Source organism: Meleagris gallopavo, chromosome 1 (genome assembly GCF_905368555.1).
Source record: "Meleagris gallopavo chromosome 1, MGAL_WU_HG_1.1, whole genome shotgun sequence".
In the NCBI taxonomy this organism is placed as follows: Eukaryota; Metazoa; Chordata; class Aves; order Galliformes; family Phasianidae; genus Meleagris; species Meleagris gallopavo.
In genome coordinates this window covers 84,602,786-84,625,462 of record NC_139404.1, presented here as the reverse complement: position 1 = coordinate 84,625,462, position 22,677 = coordinate 84,602,786, and the positions used below count along the sequence as shown (strand labels likewise).

Sequence of the window (22,677 nt, the reverse complement as noted above, 5' to 3'; positions counted from 1 at the left end):
TCTTACAAATGCTTTTGTAATTCATTACTGTAACTCATTTCTCAAGCATCAGAAAGTGTAACCAGTTACTTATGGTCTTTTAACTTAGCATCCATATTCACTTCTGAATTCCTTGGAGTTTTAGACAAACCAATGGATGAAACAAGGATGGGAAGGAAAAAAACAAAAAAGCCCTCAAGTTTATTTTGGTTTCTTTGTTAATGTATGCAAATGAATGTTTTACTTCAAGAATTCATCCAATAGAGCCAAATAAAACATAAGCGTGCCACCCCTAAGCCTGAATGTTTACATTTCTATTACATGCTACTATTAATGAAAGATGGTAACGGAGCAATTGGAACCGGACAGACCTTACTACAGTGGGCAGAACTGAAACAACATGCACTTTTCTCCTAGATGAATCAATGGCAGATGAATGCATGATCTGCTTTTAAACTCTCACTCAGTAATTACGGACTATATTTTTGGGTTTTTGAAAAAGGGGGATGAGGGTGGTCCAGAAAGCCATTTACACATACACAAAATCCAACATGCTTCCAGACATTTACAGACCAAGTATTAGATACTCAACTATTGCAGCAGAAAATGATGTCAATCATTTCATTTGAGACAGCATTTACAAGAGTCAGAGGGTCTTGTGTTAATCTTATTGCTCAAAAGCAGGCTCTGTAAGAAATTATAAATTTCTGTAGTAAATCTTGAAAATTACTGAACTACATAAATGTACAATTGATTTCACTCCCCTATTCTCATGGGCTACACCTATGAGAATGTGCATGTTTGTGGGAACTTCCTACAAACAAGTGCTAAAGATCTGTCATCTGTTTTTGCACTTTCTTCTCAATTGGTATCTAGAGACGTCTCACTTCTGTTTTTGTTCTTAATGACTGTTATTAGCATACTCTCTTCTCCCACTTTGCCGTTGCTGAGTTGAGATGGCTAGATTAAGATCTTTCACAGATCAAGAGGAAACAGGTTGCAACTAAGGCAGCAGTGAAGCAAGCTCCACTCCTACTCTCATCAGCATGTTTCCTCCACTCCTTGGGGCAGCTGGATGTGGAAGGCAAATCCCATACCTCTGCTCTCACCACAGACAGACCTGGATCAGAGTGATAGTAGGCTTTTCCAGAACTAGTCACCAGTTTACTAGAAAGCAGAAATAGATCCTTCTGTTTATAACTCTTAGAGCCACAGAGCAGTGGAGGAGTGGAAAAGCCTCTACGTAACACTCCTCCTGGCTGGGACTTGATCCAAAGACCCAATAGATGAAAGGTTCTGTGTATTACCGTTACCATTTCTTTGAGCCAACCCTTTGTTCCCCACCTTTATTAAAAGACCTGAAGATTAATGCAAAGAACAAAATAGAGAGCTAAATCTCAGTCTATATTACATCTCAGAAGTGATGTTTTACAAGTGTAGTTCGGGGGACAAGTTGTTATTATTATAAATACAACAAAGAGCACCATTAAAGTTGTTAACACTGATATGTATCTAGCTTGAGGCCACACATTTGAAGCAATTGTAGGTAAAAATCCTTCTCAGCTTTTAAGTGTTACAACATTAAATGGTTTTGTTATCTTTCCATTTCCAGAGCAGAATAGTAACTTAGTTCCTCCAGGAATCAAGACAATTAGTCATCTGCAGACATCATGTTTTGTTTTTTTCCCCCAACAAAATAAAAATTCCCTAATTATCTTTAAAATACTTGTAGCTTATCTTGCTTTTAAATTTAATGAGGGGAAACGTGTGCCAGATTAGAATTAAATGCATCTTACTTACCTGGCCTTTTATCTTGGTCAATTCTGGACTACTGTTTCTAATGTTTCATTACTCTTTACTACCACCTTCCCTCTTTTCCTTTGAAAGTTTGTGTGATCTTGATGAATGGACAGATTTATGTGACTGTTCTGGACAAGTGTACACTGTTTGGATTCTTACGAATCTAAAAATGTATCTTCTGCCTTGCTTTCATTTAAAATCTGAAGTTAACTTCTTATACAAGAATTCAGGATAGTAAGCAATTAAAAATATCCCAAAATGAATGCTGACCCAGCTTTTGCCCCATTGGCTAATTTTTCGCAACCGTAAGTGTTGGCACGTGCAGCATCACATTCTTAAGTAACAACTCATTTTATTGCTAGCTCTGCCACTACTTTTGCTCAGAATTTATGCTTAGATAAGCATGCATCCACGCCTGAAGTATTTAGGTAAGTTGTCAAGACTTGCAAGTGATGAGATGAAAAAAAACCACATCATTTTAAAACACTTAATCATGAAATAATTAAGAACATTATCCACAGATGTATACATTGGTACAAATATCCCTGCTGGTGGTCTCTTTATATAGCCTGCTTATATTCAATGTTTTCCCTTTTCATTTGGGAACATTTCTTACTGCACATCCCCTAAATGGTTTTGAGCAGTTCATGAGTTAGCCCAGAGGAAGCGAGGGAAAGGCACCAAAACTTCTTAAATTCAAATAACAAGTTCAGACTAAATGTTGGTTCTTTTTAGGTTTCAGTTGGTAGCAGAAACAATTCTTTGCACTTTCTGTGCTAACCTGGAGGTCCTTGCAGTTTTCTGCCCCCACAGTGAACCACGTGCATGTGGATACCTCCTAACCTGCAGTGCAAAATGACACTTCTTGCTTCTAAGTACAGATGAAGGGAAACTATCTTGGATTTATCTCTGCCTAAACTACAACGGAACTGTCACACTATAAATGTCAGGTTCCTGCTGCAGCTTTTAAAATGTTTAGATGCTTTAAATTTATACTTTGTCCTTTTATTTTTCAAGAAAAGTAATTTATTTCCCTGCTTCCAACTTTTCAGTCCTAGATAGAGCTGAACAACAGTGAACTCCACAAAAATAATCCTACCAAATGCCACATCTTTTTCAGTGAGGGTTTTTTTATATGTTTTCCCACCACCTTCTGCCTCCTTTTAGGACCTCTGAAATCATGCCTTTACAGGCATAAGTGTTCAGAGGAAGAATGGACAAAATGTGTAGAAGCAGAATATGAAATTTGAGTACTTTTTTAAAAATGTGAGTACATACTTCTGAGTGATCCAAACCATGGTACTTTAACTAATAAGACAGTTAAAAAGCTCAGTAAAACAAACAGAATACACAGAATGTACAGTTCTGGATAAAATCAAGAAATCTGGAAGAATATCAGTAAACACCAAGAACACCTGAAGAAGAAGAATATTATGTGGCCCATACTTCTAATACTGAAAGCAGTTGCCAGCAAACAAATTTTTAATACTGCTTGCCACACAACCAACCAGTGATAACTTTAGTCTTGCATTCTATTCCATCCCCTTTCACCTGTTCACTTTAATATCTTGCGTATGGAGACCATTGCAATGGAGTTGGTGGTTTCCAGTGTTCTAATTTTCTATGTGATGTCCCTCCAGAGCAATAAAGAAATGGCCTCAATTACACATTTGTTACCTATGGACTACAATAAAGCAAAGCTTGTGGTAAAGATGGATTCTGTACCATTCTGTACATGTTCTCAGAATCACTGCAAATACATCAAAGCTCTCCTCTCTTCTACAAGTTGCTTTCTGCAAAACTATAAAACTAGAAGTCTTACTCTATGCCATTAACATATTTCTCTTAAGATATAACTTAAAAAGTTGGAAGACCACAACTGAGATCTCTCCTCTTTCCTCTGGCAAAGGAGGAATCCCTACAAAACAGGACAGGAATGACTTACACTTCAGCCACAGCTTTCTTGAGATGCTGGTCCAAAACTGCACAATAAATCATCCTTACCTCAACAAGTTCAAAATGCTGCAGTATGCACAGCAAAAGGTGTGTTTTTAAAAGCAAGCTGAACCTCCAAATCTAAAATGTCATGTCAAAAATCAGGAAAAAAAGAACCCACATAAAATACACACATACAAAACCGGTTGCCTCCTCCAGAAGAAAATCTAGTCTGAAAACAGCAGTAGCTATTCCAATACAAACAGTGACAACAAGGACATGATCTGCACATGTTAACAGTGCTGGAGGGTCCCTTTGTCAAGAAAGGTATTTGTTTTGAATTATTCACTTATTTTCTCAGTTAATTAATTCCAAGGATCTGGCTATCCCATGCAGGCTATGATTTTTCAAGCTGTTTAATTGCGGTTACAAAAGATGAAATTCTCTTTCTCATTTTGAAGCTGAAACGGAAATCATTGCAAGAAATAATAAAAAACACAGTATCAAAAGACCTATAGATCCCAGAACTGGCAGAGAATTAACATGGCTTAATAAAATTCATGGTGGGATTGCTATAGCTGCTGTTACCTAGAGGACCATAAACATATTGACTTGTGCTCCTTCACACAGAGTCCCTCAAATGTCAGCATTCAGATAAGCCTGTGGCTATAAGTAAAGAAAGAAATGTTGATTTTTCTGTTAGAAATATATTATCCCACTTGCATTTCAGCAGTTTACAGACAAGCAAAGCATGGCTGAGAAAATGGACAGATAAAAAGGCAGGGCATGGACCAGACCTTCTTCCAGTTGCTTGAGACTTAGGAGAAACTGCCAGCACTTGAGGTCCACTCATTTACTGTCATCTCCAAACAAAGCCACTGCAATCCCCATGCTAAGTACCATTTTTTTGTGTGCTTTCACTACATATAAAAAGGCACTTCACTCATTCGTCTTAAGTGCACATACTGGTTTTTACCTGTGTTTTTCAAAGCAACACTCCAAGTACTGTCTTTCTACTGTACACTCCACTTTTAAGATCCTCCTACAGAAACCCAAAATAGTTTATAAGATCTGTATGTAAGCCTTGTTTCTCTGTAAGGCCTCAAAGAGAATTTATATTCATACTATATGCATGCATCTACCCTCTGTGGGATATTGCCAGCTGAGCTAAGGTTTCTTCACCATCTAATCCAAGCACATCAAAGCATCTTAGCAGCACTGGAATGAATAAGTATAGGCTTTCATGACATAATTTATACACATATATAATGTGATGAGCCAAAGGCATCTGCAGTCCCGCAAACTTTCAGAACTTGGGTGCTGAAGTTTAATCCATTTTGTGAGGTTCACAGTGACTAAGCCAACTCTCCGTGTTCCCTGGCAGGACACAAATTGGTCTTAGTGAGGCTGTCAAAAAGTGATGCCACAGTGGTGTCCCTACCTCTGCCACTTCCAGGAATCTGGGCAAAGCCATCCAGCTGGCTCAGTGCAAGGCAACACGTTTGGGATGTGTTTTACCACCATGTCAGGCAGATGCACACCTACCAGCATTCAGAGAAAGCTGGCATCCCCAAATGCCTGAATAAGTTCATATCTGCAGAAGAAGTTACATATATTTTGATATCTGATCATATCATTCAAAGTTAGGCTTCAGAAACAACTAAGTATTAGTTGCTTTCTTAGCTCAAACGCTACACGTTGTTTCTTTTGTAGTGAATATCTTCGAAATTAAATGATCATAATCTTTTCCTACACAAGCCCACACCTTGTATATGATCTGGAAGTGAGCTTTGCATACGCAAAAGAAACACAAATACAGTGAAGAATCGGATGCAAATGAATTTCTAATTCAGAAAGGTCAAACTGTTGTCATATCACTATTTTACAGTAAATATAGCCTGTTCACTTCTTATCCCTCAAATCACATCTTGGGTTCACAGGAACAAAGATGTTCAAGGACCTGCCAAACTCTTGGAGGCAGATATATTCTCTATCTGAAGCCATGACATTTCTAGGTGTGCTTTTAGGCATGACGTAGATGGTTTCTTAAAGAGCTTCGCATAAATAATCTGAATCCTTTCTGTTTAAGTGACAGAGTAATTCATCAGAAACCTTTACAAGGTTTCAGCAGGACAGACATAGAGCCTGCGTGATTTCTGTACCTGAATTTACAATGGTAATACCTGACCGAGGAGTTTTTTGGACAGTACTTCAATGTCTTTATTCTGGACTTCATTTTGATGCTATAGTGGAAACAGTCTTCCCCTGGACATCTGGATTCAAAGAATTCTGAAAACCCAGCCCTTAGCACATGAAAATGCTGTTTAATATTTTGTGGAACTACTCAGCAATTCTTCAAAAACAAACAAAAAAAATTGTGATAACAGGACCCCGGGTGGTAACACTATAAAAATAGTTGTACTGCTCAGGTGGAAACAATGCATGTCTGTAAGGAAAGCCTTAACTGCCAAAATAACCACCATCATCTTAGTCAAAGTTCTGCTTCCTCTACAGGAAACAGGAAGAGGGGGAAAAAAAAAAAAAAAAGGCATTTTCAATGATTATATCCTCAGACAGAGTACTTCGTCCTGTTAAGCCAAACTGAACTGCAAATCACTGCATTGTCCACATACCTCCTGGAAACTGCTGTTTGAACGTCTTCTTCTTTCCTGACAAACTCTGGCTAGGTTATATCAGCACAACAATCAGATCTCCCTACTTCCCTTCCACCTTTAGTCAGTTCTCAAGTCTTACAAGCTCCAGTTACAGCCAGCTACAAGGAAACATGAGTAGGAGGCTCCCGAGCTACAATTCCTATGCGTTTACACCTGGGATATGGTTGTATCTACTCCTGCTTTTGCTTTCAAAGAAACAAAGCCAAACAGCAAATAAGTAAACCCACCGCTTTTTTCAGGCTTTTAAAAGGATAAAAATGATTGCCAATAAGCCCGCATCACACAGAAACGGATGCTGCAGTTTTCTGCAACTCACAGCTAATGACTACTGGGATTGGTTTTAAAGAAAATATCAAAGAAAGTTGCCCTAGATTAGGATTTAGTTCTCGAAAATGCTATACTTTTGACTAAGTCACCTTTTAACTTAGTGAAACTCTATCAAAGGACTTTTTGAACAGCCAGCAGGAAAATGGTATGGTGAAACATTCTGCTTGACTCATGTCTGTATATGAATGCGTAAAAGTGATTTTTTTTTTAACATTTTTGTGTTATTTACATTAGCTACCAGATAGAAGAGTGACAAGCCAAAGAACTAGCTAGCTGGTTTCCTCTCCAAAGTTCATATTCAATTAATCAAATACTTACCTACCCTTTTTGTAAGCTCAATCATACAACTAGGTCTGCGCTCCATGCAGTAAAAATCAGATTTGAAGAACACTTCAGAGAAGCAATACATCATTTTTATACTTGGTGACATGGTAAGCCTGAATCTTTCAGACTGCCTTAGGCTAGGATCAGAAAGAAGGAAGCAAAGCCAGAGCCTTTAGTTTCATGGACTGTTTTGATTCAAGTAACAGGGAAACTCTGATCCACTCAGTTGCATCTTTTCATGTGTCTGCAGTACCAGTTAGACAAAAATGAGAAAAAAAAAATCTTTTAAATTTTTGTCCAAATATCATTAAAGCCTCACTTGAAAATAATTCTAAGAATAAAAATCAAACTTAAGATGAAAACCAGCTTAAACTGTATCATCACAGTAGAGGAAAAATAATAATTTGCTCCCCATGTAAAGTGCTATCCTTCTTAGCAAATTTTTAACTGCATATTCTCTGTGTAATTAAAGCATATTAAAGACATAACATTTCTTCACCAACAGAAGTCCAACTGCCATTTGCCTACAGCCTCGTTTCATTAGAAAATGCACATGCATAGATTGCTTTACAGACTTCCTATGAAAAGCCTAATCCAAGCAATTGCAATTCAAGCCCTAATATCTAGTTAAAATGACGTCTAAATTTACAGTCCTGACTTTTTTTTTCACAATGAGTTGCAAAGCTTTTGTTTTCCCGATGTTCTTTACAATACCCTTGTTTACCCTTGTAAATTAGTAGTTCAGACTGTCAGATACCACTTCCCCATTCAACAAATGGCCTTACACCAGCTTCTTTAGAGTTTTCACAGCCAGCACAGGGAAGACAGAAGTAGATAAATTTAGACTTTGAAAATTAGTTGAAACCCACGCAATACAAAAACAACTGTACTTCTTGGAAGCCATGTGTTTCAGTTGCAAAATTTGTCCCAAAGCCTACACAGAGAGTTTTACTGGGAAAATGATAACAAAACAAAAACAACCACCTTAACACTTCAGAGATTTTTATGTATTTTAGTTGACACGTGAGTACTAGCCTCATTATACATTTTCATTGTAATTTCTGCTTCCAAATCCCTTAGGCTCATTTTCAAACTCTGCTGAATTACTATCACTGTATATTCCTTTACCAAACAGCACATGTATCAAGGCAGCTATACTAAAAAACTGAAGAAGTGTTTGCAAACTTAATCTCCATTTTCTTATACCAGGCATTGCTATGACAACGTACTACCACACTATAGCTCCAGCAATGCAGGAAGCACTATTCATTTCTACAGTATTTTTTTCTACATTCTATCATCAGGTTTCCAATTTCCTGTATTACTTACTTTGAATTCTTGTGAATCCAATTCAGTTGGTGTTTTAATTTTCCCAGTTCTAATGTATTGTAACTTACTTTACATTCTTATAGAAAAAAAAAAAAAAGCCATCTATCATAGTCTCCAGTGTATGATTTTTTCTGAGAAACTATTCCTACAGACAACACATTCCAGTTCTTAGCAACAGCAACTTCACCTAAAAACTCTTGTCCTTCAGGTTTTCCAACAGCTTCAATGACCCTTAGCTTTACTGCAGATTTGTTGTGTACATTTTTTTAAAATATCCTGCATATTTAACTTGATTTCTCACGCTTCATTTACTACTCTTCCTTCCTGAAGTTTCTGTACTTCACTAACATTTTCCTTATACTTTTTGCATTCATTATTAACTTTTTCTTTCAATATATTATACTTCAAATAAGCCAAGTCTTATTTATACTTCAAATACACCTTCTTTCTTTTTTTTTTTTATCAGTTAATTAAAAGACAAAAACCACTTTCTTCCTCTCAGTGTGCTTCTCCCACCTCTTTCTCTAGTCTCATACAGTTGATCAGAGTACAGAAAGAACAAGTTTTGTTGAAAAACTATTCCTTTGAAAACAGAAGCCCACAACGAAGGTGAAAGGATTTTGGAGAACAAAACTCATTTGAAGGACTGCCAAAAGCAACAGGTTAACAACAACTCTCAAAAAAATTGAACAACCATGGAGGAGACCAAAAGCAACATGAAGGGTATCCAGAAAAAAAACCTCAGAGATATAGAAAGTAATGTCCTGAGAACAAAGAATTCAGGTTGCTACTTTTATGGAACTCATTTCAACTGGCTAAATAGCTGACACCAATTTAAGGCAATTATGAAAATAAAGATGAAAAATATACACACAAGCACTTAGCAAAACAAAACTGAGCTATTTGAAATATGCTTAATGAGTAACACAGACTATCTGCTAGAAGTTCAGTCTCCAGCCTCTAGTTTCAATGCTTAGCCTCCATTCCCTTACTGGTTTCTGTAGGGAACATAAGAAATTAACACAGTTTTTTTGCATGATGTGAATATCTGCCTATTATGTATTAGAATGAAAACCACCCACACAGATTTCATGTAGAACATCAAATGGTCATTAAGGAGAAAGAGGATGCTTATTAAAATTTCCTAAACAAACAAAAGAAATGTAATGGTTCTACACTGCATCAGTATCATCTAGACCTCCTTACTGACAGTTTTGGAAATATATCCAGTTCATAATATTTTATTAGTCTATATAAAACACGTGATTTATCTCTTCCAGAAAGCCTTTTACTGTTATTCTTAGACCCAGTATTTAATTAGCCTTTCAAGCTAACGTTCCTGATATTTGCAAAGAAATCATGTGTTTAAATTGTTTTTATGTCCAGAGCATTACCAGGATATAACTTTCATGATCAACATGTATTCCTAATAACACTCTTTCCATCCTTGCTTCACATTATGTTATTAACTGTATTCTGGTGCCTGTCCTCTAGTCAATGTACCAAAGGTATCCCAGGTATTCCCTGTCTGTTACAGATAAGCTGAGTGCTTCCTGCTCTCTTTACAACCTCTATCCCAACTGCATTTAACTAACTAACTAACTAACTAACTAAGACCAATGATATCTAGAATAATACTTTGATTTCTCCTGTTCAGGTACTACCAGTGACTACACACAGGGTCCAGAAGATGCAGCATCTACCTGAAGCTTCATATACAGAACAAACCAATTACATTTTGAATTATTTGTTTTGTGATATGTAACCTTCGTAAGTGTAACTAGTTCAGTTATAACAGAACATCATGCCAATTCACCATTCATCTTCTATAGGCCAAATTGCTTTTCATTTCACCAACAGCCTGCATATTGTACAGTGTATGTGTCAGAAAGCTTGTGCTGTTGACAACTCTTAGAACATCACCAAAATCTCTAATTTTATCCTCTCCTGATTTTTCACAGGCACTTTGCTAGTATAAAGGATTTAAGCAAATTCTCCAAAAGTAGTTCCAGAATATATTGTATCAATTATTTGTCAAATATGAGCTGTATCTGGTTCGAGCTGTCTTTTCTCTCCAGTCCTACCTAATATCCTCTTCCAGATTTTGCCACAGTATGTGCCAGAGGTTCTGCAGGCTTCTAAGGAACAGAAAAGAAAGACCAGCAAGTAAAATATCCAATAATGTTATTTTTGCCCAGGAGGTCCTATCTGCACAGAGCTGTCTGTCTTTACTAGAGCTGTTTGCTATCTATGTCATATGACAACAGAGCAGGAGAAGGAAATATCATGCTGTACTAAAATTTTAACCTGTCCCTGCTGGGCTGGAAATCCCAGCGGTACTGTTCAGGTTTGACAACACTGTATGAACCCACACTCTTTCTTGGAGCTGATGATAAGCTCATACACAAGTATGTTAAGTGTTACCAGCCTACCATAATGTCAGTTTTATTTAGGAGAGTTTTTGACAGTTGATAAAATAATGCATTAGAAGAACATCCAGTCATCAGAGAGGCAGGCTTAATTTCAGTACTCAAACCAGCACAATGAATATACTGTAGTGATAACTATCAAGATAATAAATAGAAATTATCCAGAATCATTCTGTATGCATTTAACTCATTTCTGATGACAGTAGGATGGGAAAACAAATATATCATTCACTTACCTGTACAAAAGTGCTTAGTCAAGAGATGATGAATATATTCAACTTAGAAAAGACATTTAAGACTCTATTGCATTGATATGGTTGGAAACTCATTTACTAAATACAGTTGTTATAGAATTCATTTTTCCACAACATTTCCATTTCTTTATTTGACTTAAAAAAAATAAAAAATAAAAAAAAAGTGGAAGAAAAAGCTAAGGCTATAGAGCAGAAAAAACACACTGTCAGTTAAAATTGCTAAGTCAGAAGAAAAAGAGATGATAGTTCAAAAGAGGATAAAAGTAGCGGTCTAATTAGAGTCAAACAATCTTCTTACCTGGAAAGAATCAGAAGAATGATTTCACTGTATGATGAAATCTTAATGCACTTGATAGCAAAATAGTTTATTGCATTTCTCAGGAATACATTCATGTGTTGCACTTCATTTACAGTCACCTAAAAATAGAGAAAGCAACATCTAAAGAACTACAATTGGATTTCAGTGAAGAAAATACCTTAAGAATAAGCAGAAAATAATCCCAGGCTTCCCTACAGATTTATGCCTTTGTAACTATCTGTTAACTCTTGTTTGGCTGAAATAAATAATTAAAAACTCCTTGCTTGTACAGACTTTCATAAATCTCAACATTGAACTGGAATAACACCATTCATGATGCTTTTGGAAAATGCTACTGTATTGATACATGAGTTACTCTTCTCTCATTTTCTAGACTTCAGCATAAACCATGAAATACAGAGTGACTTTTTAATACACAAATAGCAAAAAGCCCAGCATTGTCTGCAGCACTGTGCAAACTTCACAAATCCAGAGAAAATTGTTCATATGATAACAGCCCTTCTTGGAAGATAGTATGAGAGCTCTGAAAAGTATATACCATGCTAACATCAGAAGAATAAGACATTTGTAGCAGTGGCATTAGTAGATGTCATGGCTCATATCCTAAAATTTTTACATATGTTGACTACTTCATGGAGTGGATATTATGCACAGTATTCTCCAATATGCTGTTTTACAAACCGTCAGTTCAAAATACTAAGCCTTACCAATATATTTAGAATTTGTCCAGGGATTTCCCTCAGCATGTTACTGTGCTGATTCTACTAATGGAGTTAACTCAGCCAAAAGCTTCAATCTGCATCCACCCCTTGCTCAAACCCCACCCTCACCAATGAAAACAGTTCTCTACTAGACAAAGGTTTCACTGTATTTAAGTGCAGTATGTTCTATGCTGTGTACTGTTTCATACAATCAAGAATATCCTGAGTTTGCAGAGACACGCAAGGATCATCTAGTCCAACTCCTGGCCCCACACAGCACCACCCAAAATCCAAACTCTATGTCTGAGAGCAGTATCCAAATGTTCCTTGAACTCTAGTACTTAGGGCTGCGCCCAAAGCACTGGGCAGGCTGTTCCATGCCCACCGCCCTCTGGTGCAGACCCTGTCCCTGACCCCCCGCTGCCCCTCCCCTGACACAGCTCCATGCCATTACCTCGGGTCCTGTCGCTGTCACACAAGCTCCCTGTGAGGCGCTGCAGCCGCCATCAGGCCTCCCCTCAGCTCCTCTGGGCTGAACAAACCTCAGCTGCACCTCATACACTTTTCTCTCTAGATTCTTCACCATCTTTGTAGCCCTCCTTCAGACACTCTCTAATAGCTTTATGTCCTTTTTGTACTGAGGTGCCCAAGCCTGCACATGTCACTCAATGTGAAGCCAGACCAGCACCCTATCCCTGACACCCAGCTGAATGGGCAGTGGGCATTCAAGCAGGGTTTGCTATGGATTAATATGCTCCTGAATATGCAATGTGTGCTCTTTCACTGCTGGGTCCTTTATTAAACTACCTGAATATTAGTGGCTCTAAATTGATATGATTAAGGTTTAATGAACTACTGATTAGCACTAATGAACACAACTGAACACACATTTTATTAAATGATTTGTCTCTTTTGAAATGAAAGTAATGTTGGGCCCATTAATAAAAATTATTTGGGTCATTTCTGAGCAACTGTTACACTCCTTGGAGAAAAAGGATAGAAATCAGTCAGTATGCAATCTTATTAGCTTTTACATACATCTAATGCTTCAATAGTTCGAGTTCACAGTATTTATTTTCTAGGTTTAGTAAGGTCAGAAAAAAATTTAGATAAGTCTATATAAGTTTCTATATAAGACTCATTTGTCTCTATGACCTGCCAGGATCAGAAGTTATTTATCATGCAGGGGACTCTGTCCCCTAGTTTTAAGTAATAAAATGAGCCTGACTGGGAAAACGCACACAAAACAAAACAAACAAAGCAACAACAAAAAACAACTCATGGTTAGAGAAATAATTATTTCTTCATATTATAGTATGTTTTCTGTATCTTCTTCTAGCCCAAAGTTTTTGGAACCAACATGTAACAAACACAATCCTTCTTCCACAGGACACAACACTAATTTACCTATAATCCAAAGGTTTAAAGTTGGAAATGGTTTCCAATACTCTTTACAGAAAGACTGAGGAAGCATTAATGAATAACTACTCTCCTCATATGAGGGTAAAATGGAGTTGTTTGTCTTACAGGACAAAAATAAATTATAGAGTATATGTAAGTACTCTTGAATCTGCTATGACAAGCGATGAAAATGTTGCATTTAGCTTATTGTTTAGAAAACTATGTCTCATAATATCCAAAATTACATGTTAGGTTATTATGATATCATTCAGATTAAAAACAAATTTTTTTTTTTTAAAAAAAAGGTTCCCAAATAGTTGCCTGCTTCCTACTACTCAAATCAGATACAAAGGAGGAAGGAGTAACAACAGTGACCAGGACAGTCTTCTTCAAATGCTGCGTAGTCTAACAGGTAACATAAACAGACAAAGCACCTCCAAGGACTAAAAAATGATTATTTCTTTCTACTTCCATAGACTCTGGTGTTCACAATTCCAAGAGCATAGTCAAATCAGTAAACTGCATGAGTCACCTGCCATCAATGTGTTACATTTAAGGCTCCGATGAGGAAGCTTAAGGAAACCAGACACACACCAATTGCAAAGTTCATAGCACAGAAAATAAATAATCAACAGGTGCCTATTGACTTAAGAGAGTCTTCTCTAGTGCAAGTTTTTAAATCACTTATCCCTTTGTTAAAGCATGTCCTACCACCCTCAAAGAAACCTCAAAAATAGAGCTAGGGATTTAAAAAGTATATATAATATAAATCCTCTTATGTAAACAGTCAGACCCACTATCTCTCACACATCAGGTGAAACAATTCATGTAGAAAAACTGAAGCAGAAATAGACTAATGAGACCTTTACAGGATAATTTCCATATAATTCAGTATAGTGGGCTAAATGCTGCTTCAAATTGTTCGAAAGTGAAATAAGAATCCACATGCATTTCAGTGGAGCTGCTCTGCATCAAGAAGACATAAACTGATGGCAGAATTTGACCTATTGCCAGTCTCAAAATAGATTTCTTCCTAGAAACTTCGAAAGTTTCATGCGTAACATAAGAAGAAAAGACAGAGCACATGTATATGGACACAGCCTCCATCAAAGCTTAGGGAAATCACTGGGAATCTCCCTAAGGACTTCAGTCATTGAGCTGCTTTTACTGTTGAAGGGAGAATGTTGATAGTCACCTTTTCTACTTTATGAACGAAGAGAAGAGACTCTCCCTTTTGATATTGATTATTCATAGTGCTGTAAAAGCACTTGGATGAAACTGAGGAAGACCACCCAAAACCTTTGTTACAAGGGTTACTGAAGCAATGAAGCTACTTCGGGAGTTGGAAAGGCCTTACAGCTGTTGGCAATGGACATTACTACTGTCATAGTTTTTATGATTTCTGTTATTGGTATTTCACATCAGAACATCATGTAGTGCACTGGGAGCTAAAGAGTTAATGCTCTAGTTCTGTGGATTGTCAGTAGTTCTGGGTTTACCTTTCTCAGAAGAGAAGAACTACAAAGAATTCACAGTTCTGTTTCTGCTTTCTGTTTAGAGGTAAAGATAAAACTGATTGGGAGTCACTAGACAGCCCTTCTTTTTCTGCTCGTCTCTGCAGTGAGTGCTCGCTAGCTGTCTTGCCTTCAGCATTAGAGTAAGGCCTGTGGTTTTTTGGACACGCTCCCTCATTTTATTTGATTTTTAGCTTCAATTCCAATTATATTGCATTCTACCATGTTATCTTGCATTCCACTATCATATTTCGTAAATTAGTTTCCTCCCTTAGCTCATTGCCACTGTTTTGCCTTTAGGTCCATCTCGAGGCATGGGCCAGTGGGTCCCTCTGCCCCAGTTAGTCATGGAACCAGGCTGAACCAGGCCAGAGCTGTGACAGCTATCACTTTTAAAAAGCTTAGTGCAGGTTTCAGTATGCTGCACCAGTGGTGAAAGCGGGACTTCAGAAGGAATAACATCCCTTCAGAATCTCCTGTGATCTCCTGAGCATCCCCTATTCAAGACTCCTTTGTTTCCAGGAAGACAGAATTTGTTCTTAATTAATATGCAGAGAGTTTCTTCAATACCAACATACACAATTTATATTTGTTATCTTCTCACCTGTTTAAGCAGACAGTCTTCCTTATTGTTTACAGAGAAAACTTTCATTTTCATTTGTGGATTAAGACATTACTGCTTTAAAAAGTACTAACCAAATTCAAACTCTTAGTTACAGAAGCCAGCTTTAATTAAAAAGCAAAGAAGAAAATTAATATGTGCTTTCCCTTCCAGAAGTATAATCCAGAGAAGAATATGAGAGAAGGTGGCTTTAATTTTTAGGGTCTTCATCAAAACTGCTATTATTAAAATCACAGGAATTAACTAAGAAGTATGCTGCTCTGAAATTTAACTTAATTAACCAACGCATTAGAAGAATGTGTGTAGTGTAAATACGTATACGCTGCAGGAAAAAAAAAAAGCACCCATGGTTTTAAGAAACAGACAGTATGAAATATTTACACAAGGACTGGTGTTGAATATGTGCTAAATCAGACTTCCTAGAGCATTAAGAACATTAGCTGTTTGGGATTAACCAGCAGCATCCTCTGTACGAAAGTTTTTTGATAATATACAGACTGTTGCTAAGTATTACCAGCACTTCTGATGGATTTTTAGTTTATTCCACAGCTAAAATTGTTTCTCAGACTATGATCGTACTGAAGTTATGAATGAGCATAACCCCAAACTAAAAGATTTGTAATAACACATCAAGAACTTTACTCAACCTTGTCCCTTAGAAAACTGTGTTAAAAAATGAAACAGTCACTTTTAGGACTTATAATACAAAATAAATGGACTTAAGCATTTGAAACCACGGCTTAGTTGGCTAGCTATAAATCTTAAAAAGATGCACATGATTTGATATAAAAAGAACATCAAATAAATTTTTCAAATGACTATATTTACAAAATTCTCCCTTGAACTTATAATAAGTATTAAGTTTCAGCAACATGTTGTTTGTTGTTAGTTTTTTAAAAACACGTTAAGAATTCACTTCATTTTAAAAAAGATTTCTCGGTGGCTGGAAAACAGCCAAGACAAAACCAAGGTCTTAGGAAGAAGAAATTTGATTACATCTTCATTTCTGAGGGTGAAAAAAAGAAATTCTGGATTATATCAGCATCTTACAAAGGACAAAACACTGAAGTTATGTATCTAAAGCCGTATATTACTCATGAACTGTAAAATGTGCATCCTTAACTAGTTATTCCCCCAGAATGTAACACAATGGCTCTTCTTTTAGACCATGTAAGAATAAAAAACAAGATAGTTAAAGAACTGAATCAAAGTCTCCTGGTAAGTTTGACAAAAATTTGCTTTATCATGAAAAAGTGAAAAGACAAAAATAGTTTCAGCTGTTCAGACAACAAGAGTAGCAGGTCCATGGCTACATTTAACAAAATTATATTATTTTCATTTAGGTAAGATGCTTCCCCTGTTGAAACGTCCTTACTTATGTTAGATAGCTGATGGCTGCATACTCTTCAAGACACTTCTATACAGTCTGAGTGGCAGCCTGAAAACCTCATGGGACATTTCTGAGCTTGTACCACACAAGCAATGGGTCAAAATATTTACTTCAGACAACAACCATGAAACTTCATTTGCAGCTGCTATTTTCTTTCTAATTAAAGACTCATTTCAAAGCAGAGTGGAAATAATGTGTCTGCTATGGTTAATATTTAATCAGTAGTCTAGCATGCCAACCATGTATCCCTTGTAATAGCCCAGGGTCAGTGCCCTGGCTCCCACTGGGATGCCATATGGCTGTGTCCAGAAGACTGGAAGCCACAAATGACCTATCGTGGGCTGAGTGATCATAGGAATCAATGAGGATACTAATTATTAGGTTTGAAGAGCTGACTCATCCGTTGTGGGAGTGAACATTATCTTAACAACCTTGAGTGTTTCACATCATAATGTGAGATAAGTTATTATTAAAAAAAATATATATATAAAATCAGATTCAAATAAACCAAGTTTTTCTAGCTGTTTACACTTAAATAATTTAAATGTGACTTATCTGTATATAGTACAAGCATGATGCTTGCATTGGTTCTCCAGTCCATGGATAGCATCATAAATGCAATTCAGTTTTGATCCACTTAAAATCTTGGCCTGCACATGTGTACGTGTTAACTCCTTCCTTTCTTACCCCGTTATAGAAGGATTCTCTCAAATCTGTTTCTGCAAATGAAAAGTTTCTCAGATTTCACAAGCACCAGAACTGTTCTTTGAAGTACAGAACTTAAGAAGCATTTAGTCATACATTTCTCTTTCAGGGAGAATACACATGTCTCTAATACAACATCTCCTGAACTATCAAGCCCAGACTCCCTGCTCATGTATGCTGCAAACCTAGGCGCCTATCCATAAGCTGCCCTAAGAGCTTAGCATCTCCCTTTGCTGTGTTCCTCCAGCAGCTCGGTACATTTTTACAGTACATTCAAACTCCTGATAAAAGAAAACCTCATTACAGTTTGTATACTGATATCTCAGGAAGTAATTTTGTCTGAAAGAGAGGCTGCACTCTAGAGAGTGCAGAATCCCACCTTTTGTAGCAGGATGTTAGGCAGATAGGATATTACAAAACATCAAGAATCTTTGCTGGAAGAGGAGGGAGATATAAATAAAAGTGGTTTAAGAAAGTCATGGATAGCTGTGAACAACTCATCTTCCATACTTAGTATCAAGCCAATTATTAACAGTTTGGCCAAGGTGAAACTGGAAATAATTGCCATTACTGAAGCCAATTGTAAGACACATGTTTAATACTTAAAGACTACAAAAAATTCAGACTCAAATATCATTTCACAGAGTCACAGAATTGCTCAAGTTAGAAAAGACATTAAAGATCATCAAGTCGAACCACAACCTAACCATACTACCCTAACTCTAACAACCTACCACTAAATCATGTCCGCAGGCACCACAACCAAATGGTTTTTAAACATATCCAGGGATGGTGACTCAACCATCTCTCTCAGGAGCCTATTCCAGTGCTGACCAACCCTTTCTCTAAAGTTTTTTCCTGGTATGTATAAAGAAATTTTGCCTGATATTCACAGGCAGCCCACTCCTTCTTGCTGAACAGAAACTGAATTTTCTTCTTTCTCTTCTCATTCGTAGTAGGGCACTGTATCTACTGCACAAAAAGGACTGAACTCAGCATGCAATCTTCTATATAAAAGATCTACTATAGCTTTAAATTTTTCTCCTTCTCCTGGTAAGGCACTTCCCAAAATACAGATCAGGACTTCAGGTTCACTCAGTGAACGTGGGACAAAATGAGTATTAGTGTACTAATCTAACAGAGATCTCCGGCAGTGACAACACCTGCATCAGCATATTCTGGTGAGCCCAGAGGTACCTCGGAAGACAAACACAGGCACGATCCCGCTCCTGCTCCCGGTTCCGTACTGAGCACACTCTGTCGCTCTCCCTGCTTTTCGCAGCGGAGCGGGCCGAGGAAAGAAGCCTTCCCCGCAACCTGCTCGCAGGGCACGGCCAGCACTTCACCCCCAGAGCAGATCCTGCGGCTCTCACCTGCTCTGTGTCTTCGCGCGGCTTCTGAGAAAATCGAATTCATGACCCAGGACAACCCAGTGCAGGTCTTTAGTCCCCTCTAGTGGCTGAACTGCTTTCCACTGATGCGAGCTGCTGCGGCTGCCATGGCGTTAACTCCTACCGGCCTTTCAGCTGGAGCCTCCACCTTTAACTCCTACACAGCTTATTCCTATGGACGAGCCACCCAAGAAATAAATGTCCTTTCTTTTATTATTAACTGGCTCGTCTGGTGTCGACAAAGGCTCCTTACAGACAACATCTCTGGAGCATGGCTGAAAAGAGATGCGGCATCACAGCCCAGGGTTGACACTTAATCTAGGCAATTCACTTTCTGTAAAGCAATTCGCTACCCATGGATGAGCTATCTTACAAAATTAGAAAACTACTGGTAGAATTATTAAGAAGTGAGGAAGCATTCCAGGACGTACACGTTTTTCTCCAGCCATCCAGCACTATTAGGTGGAAGACCTTGTGGAGACTTATCAAATTGGGAAGGATTCAGCATGGGATACGCTGTTTTTCTAGTAAAAAAGATACAGCCTTCCCTCACTTTTCTTTCAGCCACTGGAGACTTCAATTCTGCAGCTGGATCCCAGCCAGACTATGAGACACTGTGAAAAGCAGCGTTGATTTTGTTGAGGCTCCACACTGAAGCAAGTGGCATGGACTAATCTTGGGATTTCTATCATTGCAAGTCATGCAGTAAATGGGCTTTCTACTCAGCTCACTTCTAGAAGTTAGGAAATTATATGAGAACCTCAGATTCCTCCTAGTTCCGTCTCTGCAAGCCTTAGAGAAAGGCTTCAAAGAAAAACTCCTTAAGACTAAAGAAATAGAAACAAAATGAAGCACTGCTGCTCTTCAGAAAAGTACACATTTAATTTTGGTTTGTATCATTTTAATTGTATTTTAGAGAGCTGTTGTAGATGCATGATCAGAATTATCAATACTAGATACAGGGCCTGTTTTATGGTCAGCATGAAGCCTGAACCAGGGAAATCACTGGCAGAGAAAAGGAGGAAGAAATTACTTTTGACTTAGATGCACATGTTCTCAAACACCTTTAAAAAAAAAAAGGAAATTCTAGAATATAGGTACTTATTCTCTTTCTGTGTAACTCATGCACTTTCTAGTAAAGTGAGGAGGAATTCTCCTTCAGGTGCATTCATAGCTCTCATTTAGCCCTCAGTAGGCAAATTCATTATGGAGAAAGGTGAGTAATCTACAGCATCCCAGGCACTCCTATTTCCAACCAGGCTGAAGATGGTGTGTCTGCGTGGAGAATTACAACACAGCAGTTCCCATGTGGCCATATAGTTCTTCTCTGTTCTCAGTCTCTGGTGGGATTTTTCCATTTTACATATTGTTCAGAACTCACTACAGTGATTTCTAATATTCTATAATTGTGTCAGATGCTCATACAAATGAGACTATTTCTCTGGCTTTGTTTTCCCAGAAATTCTTCCAGTTTTATTTTTAGTGGAAAACTAGTACTGAAATACCTGAGTGGAAAGAATAGAACTTTTTAGGTCCAGTGAAGTTAGTCTTTTAACAAGCAAACCACTATTAGTTTATTCCAACGTTGCTACGTAATAAATTATCCTTATGACTCTACTACATAGACTATCTTAGGTACTGATTTTACTTACCCACAGTTAAAAAAAATAAATTAATCAAAGACAACTCATTTGTCTTTTATATTTTAATGACATCTCATTTCACTAGCACTCTTTTCATCATTAATGTCCATATAAAAGCTAATTCTCATTAATAAAGCATAAAAATAGAGGGCAAAAGGCACAGAAGGGAAAGATCTCAGCATGGTCATTGCTCTGAGTCCCATCTCCTAGATTTACCAGGTGCTCGACCAACCTGAATTTGTTCAGTATATTATGTTACTGAAGGTCTATTGAGAGAAATTATTATCTCAAAGCACTTTGCAAACATTGAGTCAATTCTACAGAAAGACACCCTTGTGTAGACAGAAGAATGATTCCTTATTTAATCAATGAGGGAAAAAAATAAAGCACAGAGAGGTTAAGTGACTCATCAAGGTCACACAAAAGAGGCTGATTCTGCTTATAATTAAACTCGCTTTAATGTTAGCAGAAATGAGATTAGACCAAATTAAAGATAGAGTTGCCATCAAACTCAGGTCTTGGATTAGCAGAACTGATCATTCCACCATTAAGGCATGCTTCTTTCCAGATCAAAAATTACTATTGGAAGGAAGACTGTTTATCTACTTCTTCATCCAGATTCAAATACTTTTATGTCCTTCATGTGAGCTAACCAGGTAATCTCATCTTTCATTCTCCTCCTTCCCTCCCCCCACAGAAATAGACTGTTTTAAGCAATTAAACATTTATGCCAGAACAACACAAGCTTGTATAAAGCTACAAAATTTATTACTGTTATTACTGTTTGCCTAAACAGGAAAGTAATACTTCAGGGGCAGAAAAACTATTTCTTCAGCTCTGGTGAATAATGCTCTGTAATGTAAGGTGAAGAACTCAAGTATAAAACAGAAAAGCACAGAACTGTTTGGCAATGGCAGTGTTTCATTCAGATCTTGTTACAAAAATTAAATTTGCATTGCAATGCAATATTTTTTGTCAAACAGAAAGGTTGTTTTTGTTTTTTTTTTTTTAAATATAGGTGTAACTGAATCACAATAGTTCATTTTAGACTGAATGAAACACTCCAAGTTGACTCAGAGTGGCCTTTGTGTTTGTTCAGTCTAATTTACTGACAAGTTTCTGTTGTAAACCAAATTCTTACTTCTGCCTTTGATTTTACAGTTTGGTCATTGAACTGAAAAATCCATTCATCACCTAATTTGATCATGATTTCACAGACAAGGAACTAAAGCACAGAGAAATTGTGAATTTTTCAAGCCAGAACAGGAAGTCTGTGACACAGATGGAAATTAGATCAACCCCGCTAGACCTGTGCTAACAGCATCATGCTTAGATCATCCTTTTTGTCTGTGCCAGTGTATCTGCAGCGTTTTGCTTAGCCGTAGCCAACAAATCAAACATGAACTGAAATGAAAAGAGCAGAAAGATGCAATTAAAACCACTTGTTTTTCCTCTGACAGCGTCAGTTAGGTTTAGAAGGAGAGGATGGAAAAAGAAAAACTGCCCAAGAAGTTTGTTTGGTTCTGCGAGACACCCAAGATAGCCATGATAAGAAGCATCCAATTGCTCTTGCAGTATGCACCTGTCAAAGCAGGGCTGGTTCTCATCCAGATGGCATGGGAGACTACATGTCCCAGCCATATGAAACCATGCACACATCCATAGCAAATTCAGCTCTCTGAGCAAGAACAAATCCCAGAGGTGCTCAGCTATGCAGACAACACAGCCAAAGTAGAGCAAGGGACTTCTCCACTAGAATTCTCTCTTATTGCTGTTGTTATTTCTGAATCACTTGCTACTGCAGTCAGGATGTTTCAGTTTCTCTCAATGTTTGAGAAAAAAGCTCCTAGGGACTTCTTTGCACCGTGATATATCAGGGTTAATATTCCACTGCTGCTTCTTGCCCCATTTCAAACCAGGTAAGTTACTCAAGATTTTC

The 22,677-nt window shown here is 37.5% G+C and overlaps 1 protein-coding gene across 19 annotated transcripts in view; it reads right to left on the bottom strand.

Annotated features, from left to right (window-relative positions):
• The window catches only part of LOC116217322 (uncharacterized), a 672,500-nt gene that overhangs the window by 392,325 nt on the left and 257,498 nt on the right, over window positions 1-22,677 (bottom strand). For 9 of the 19 annotated variants that reach the window (XR_014887154.1, XR_014887171.1, XR_014887155.1 and 6 more), the window contains one exon: window positions 11,351-11,469. Coding sequence is in view for 6 of the 19 variants with exons in the window: in XM_085238984.1 (XP_085095110.1) it covers window positions 11,351-11,469 (119 nt within the window). In the remaining 13 variants the exon portion in view is untranslated. The other 10 variants (XR_014887146.1, XR_014887144.1, XR_014887145.1 and 7 more) reach the window with 4 other exon arrangements.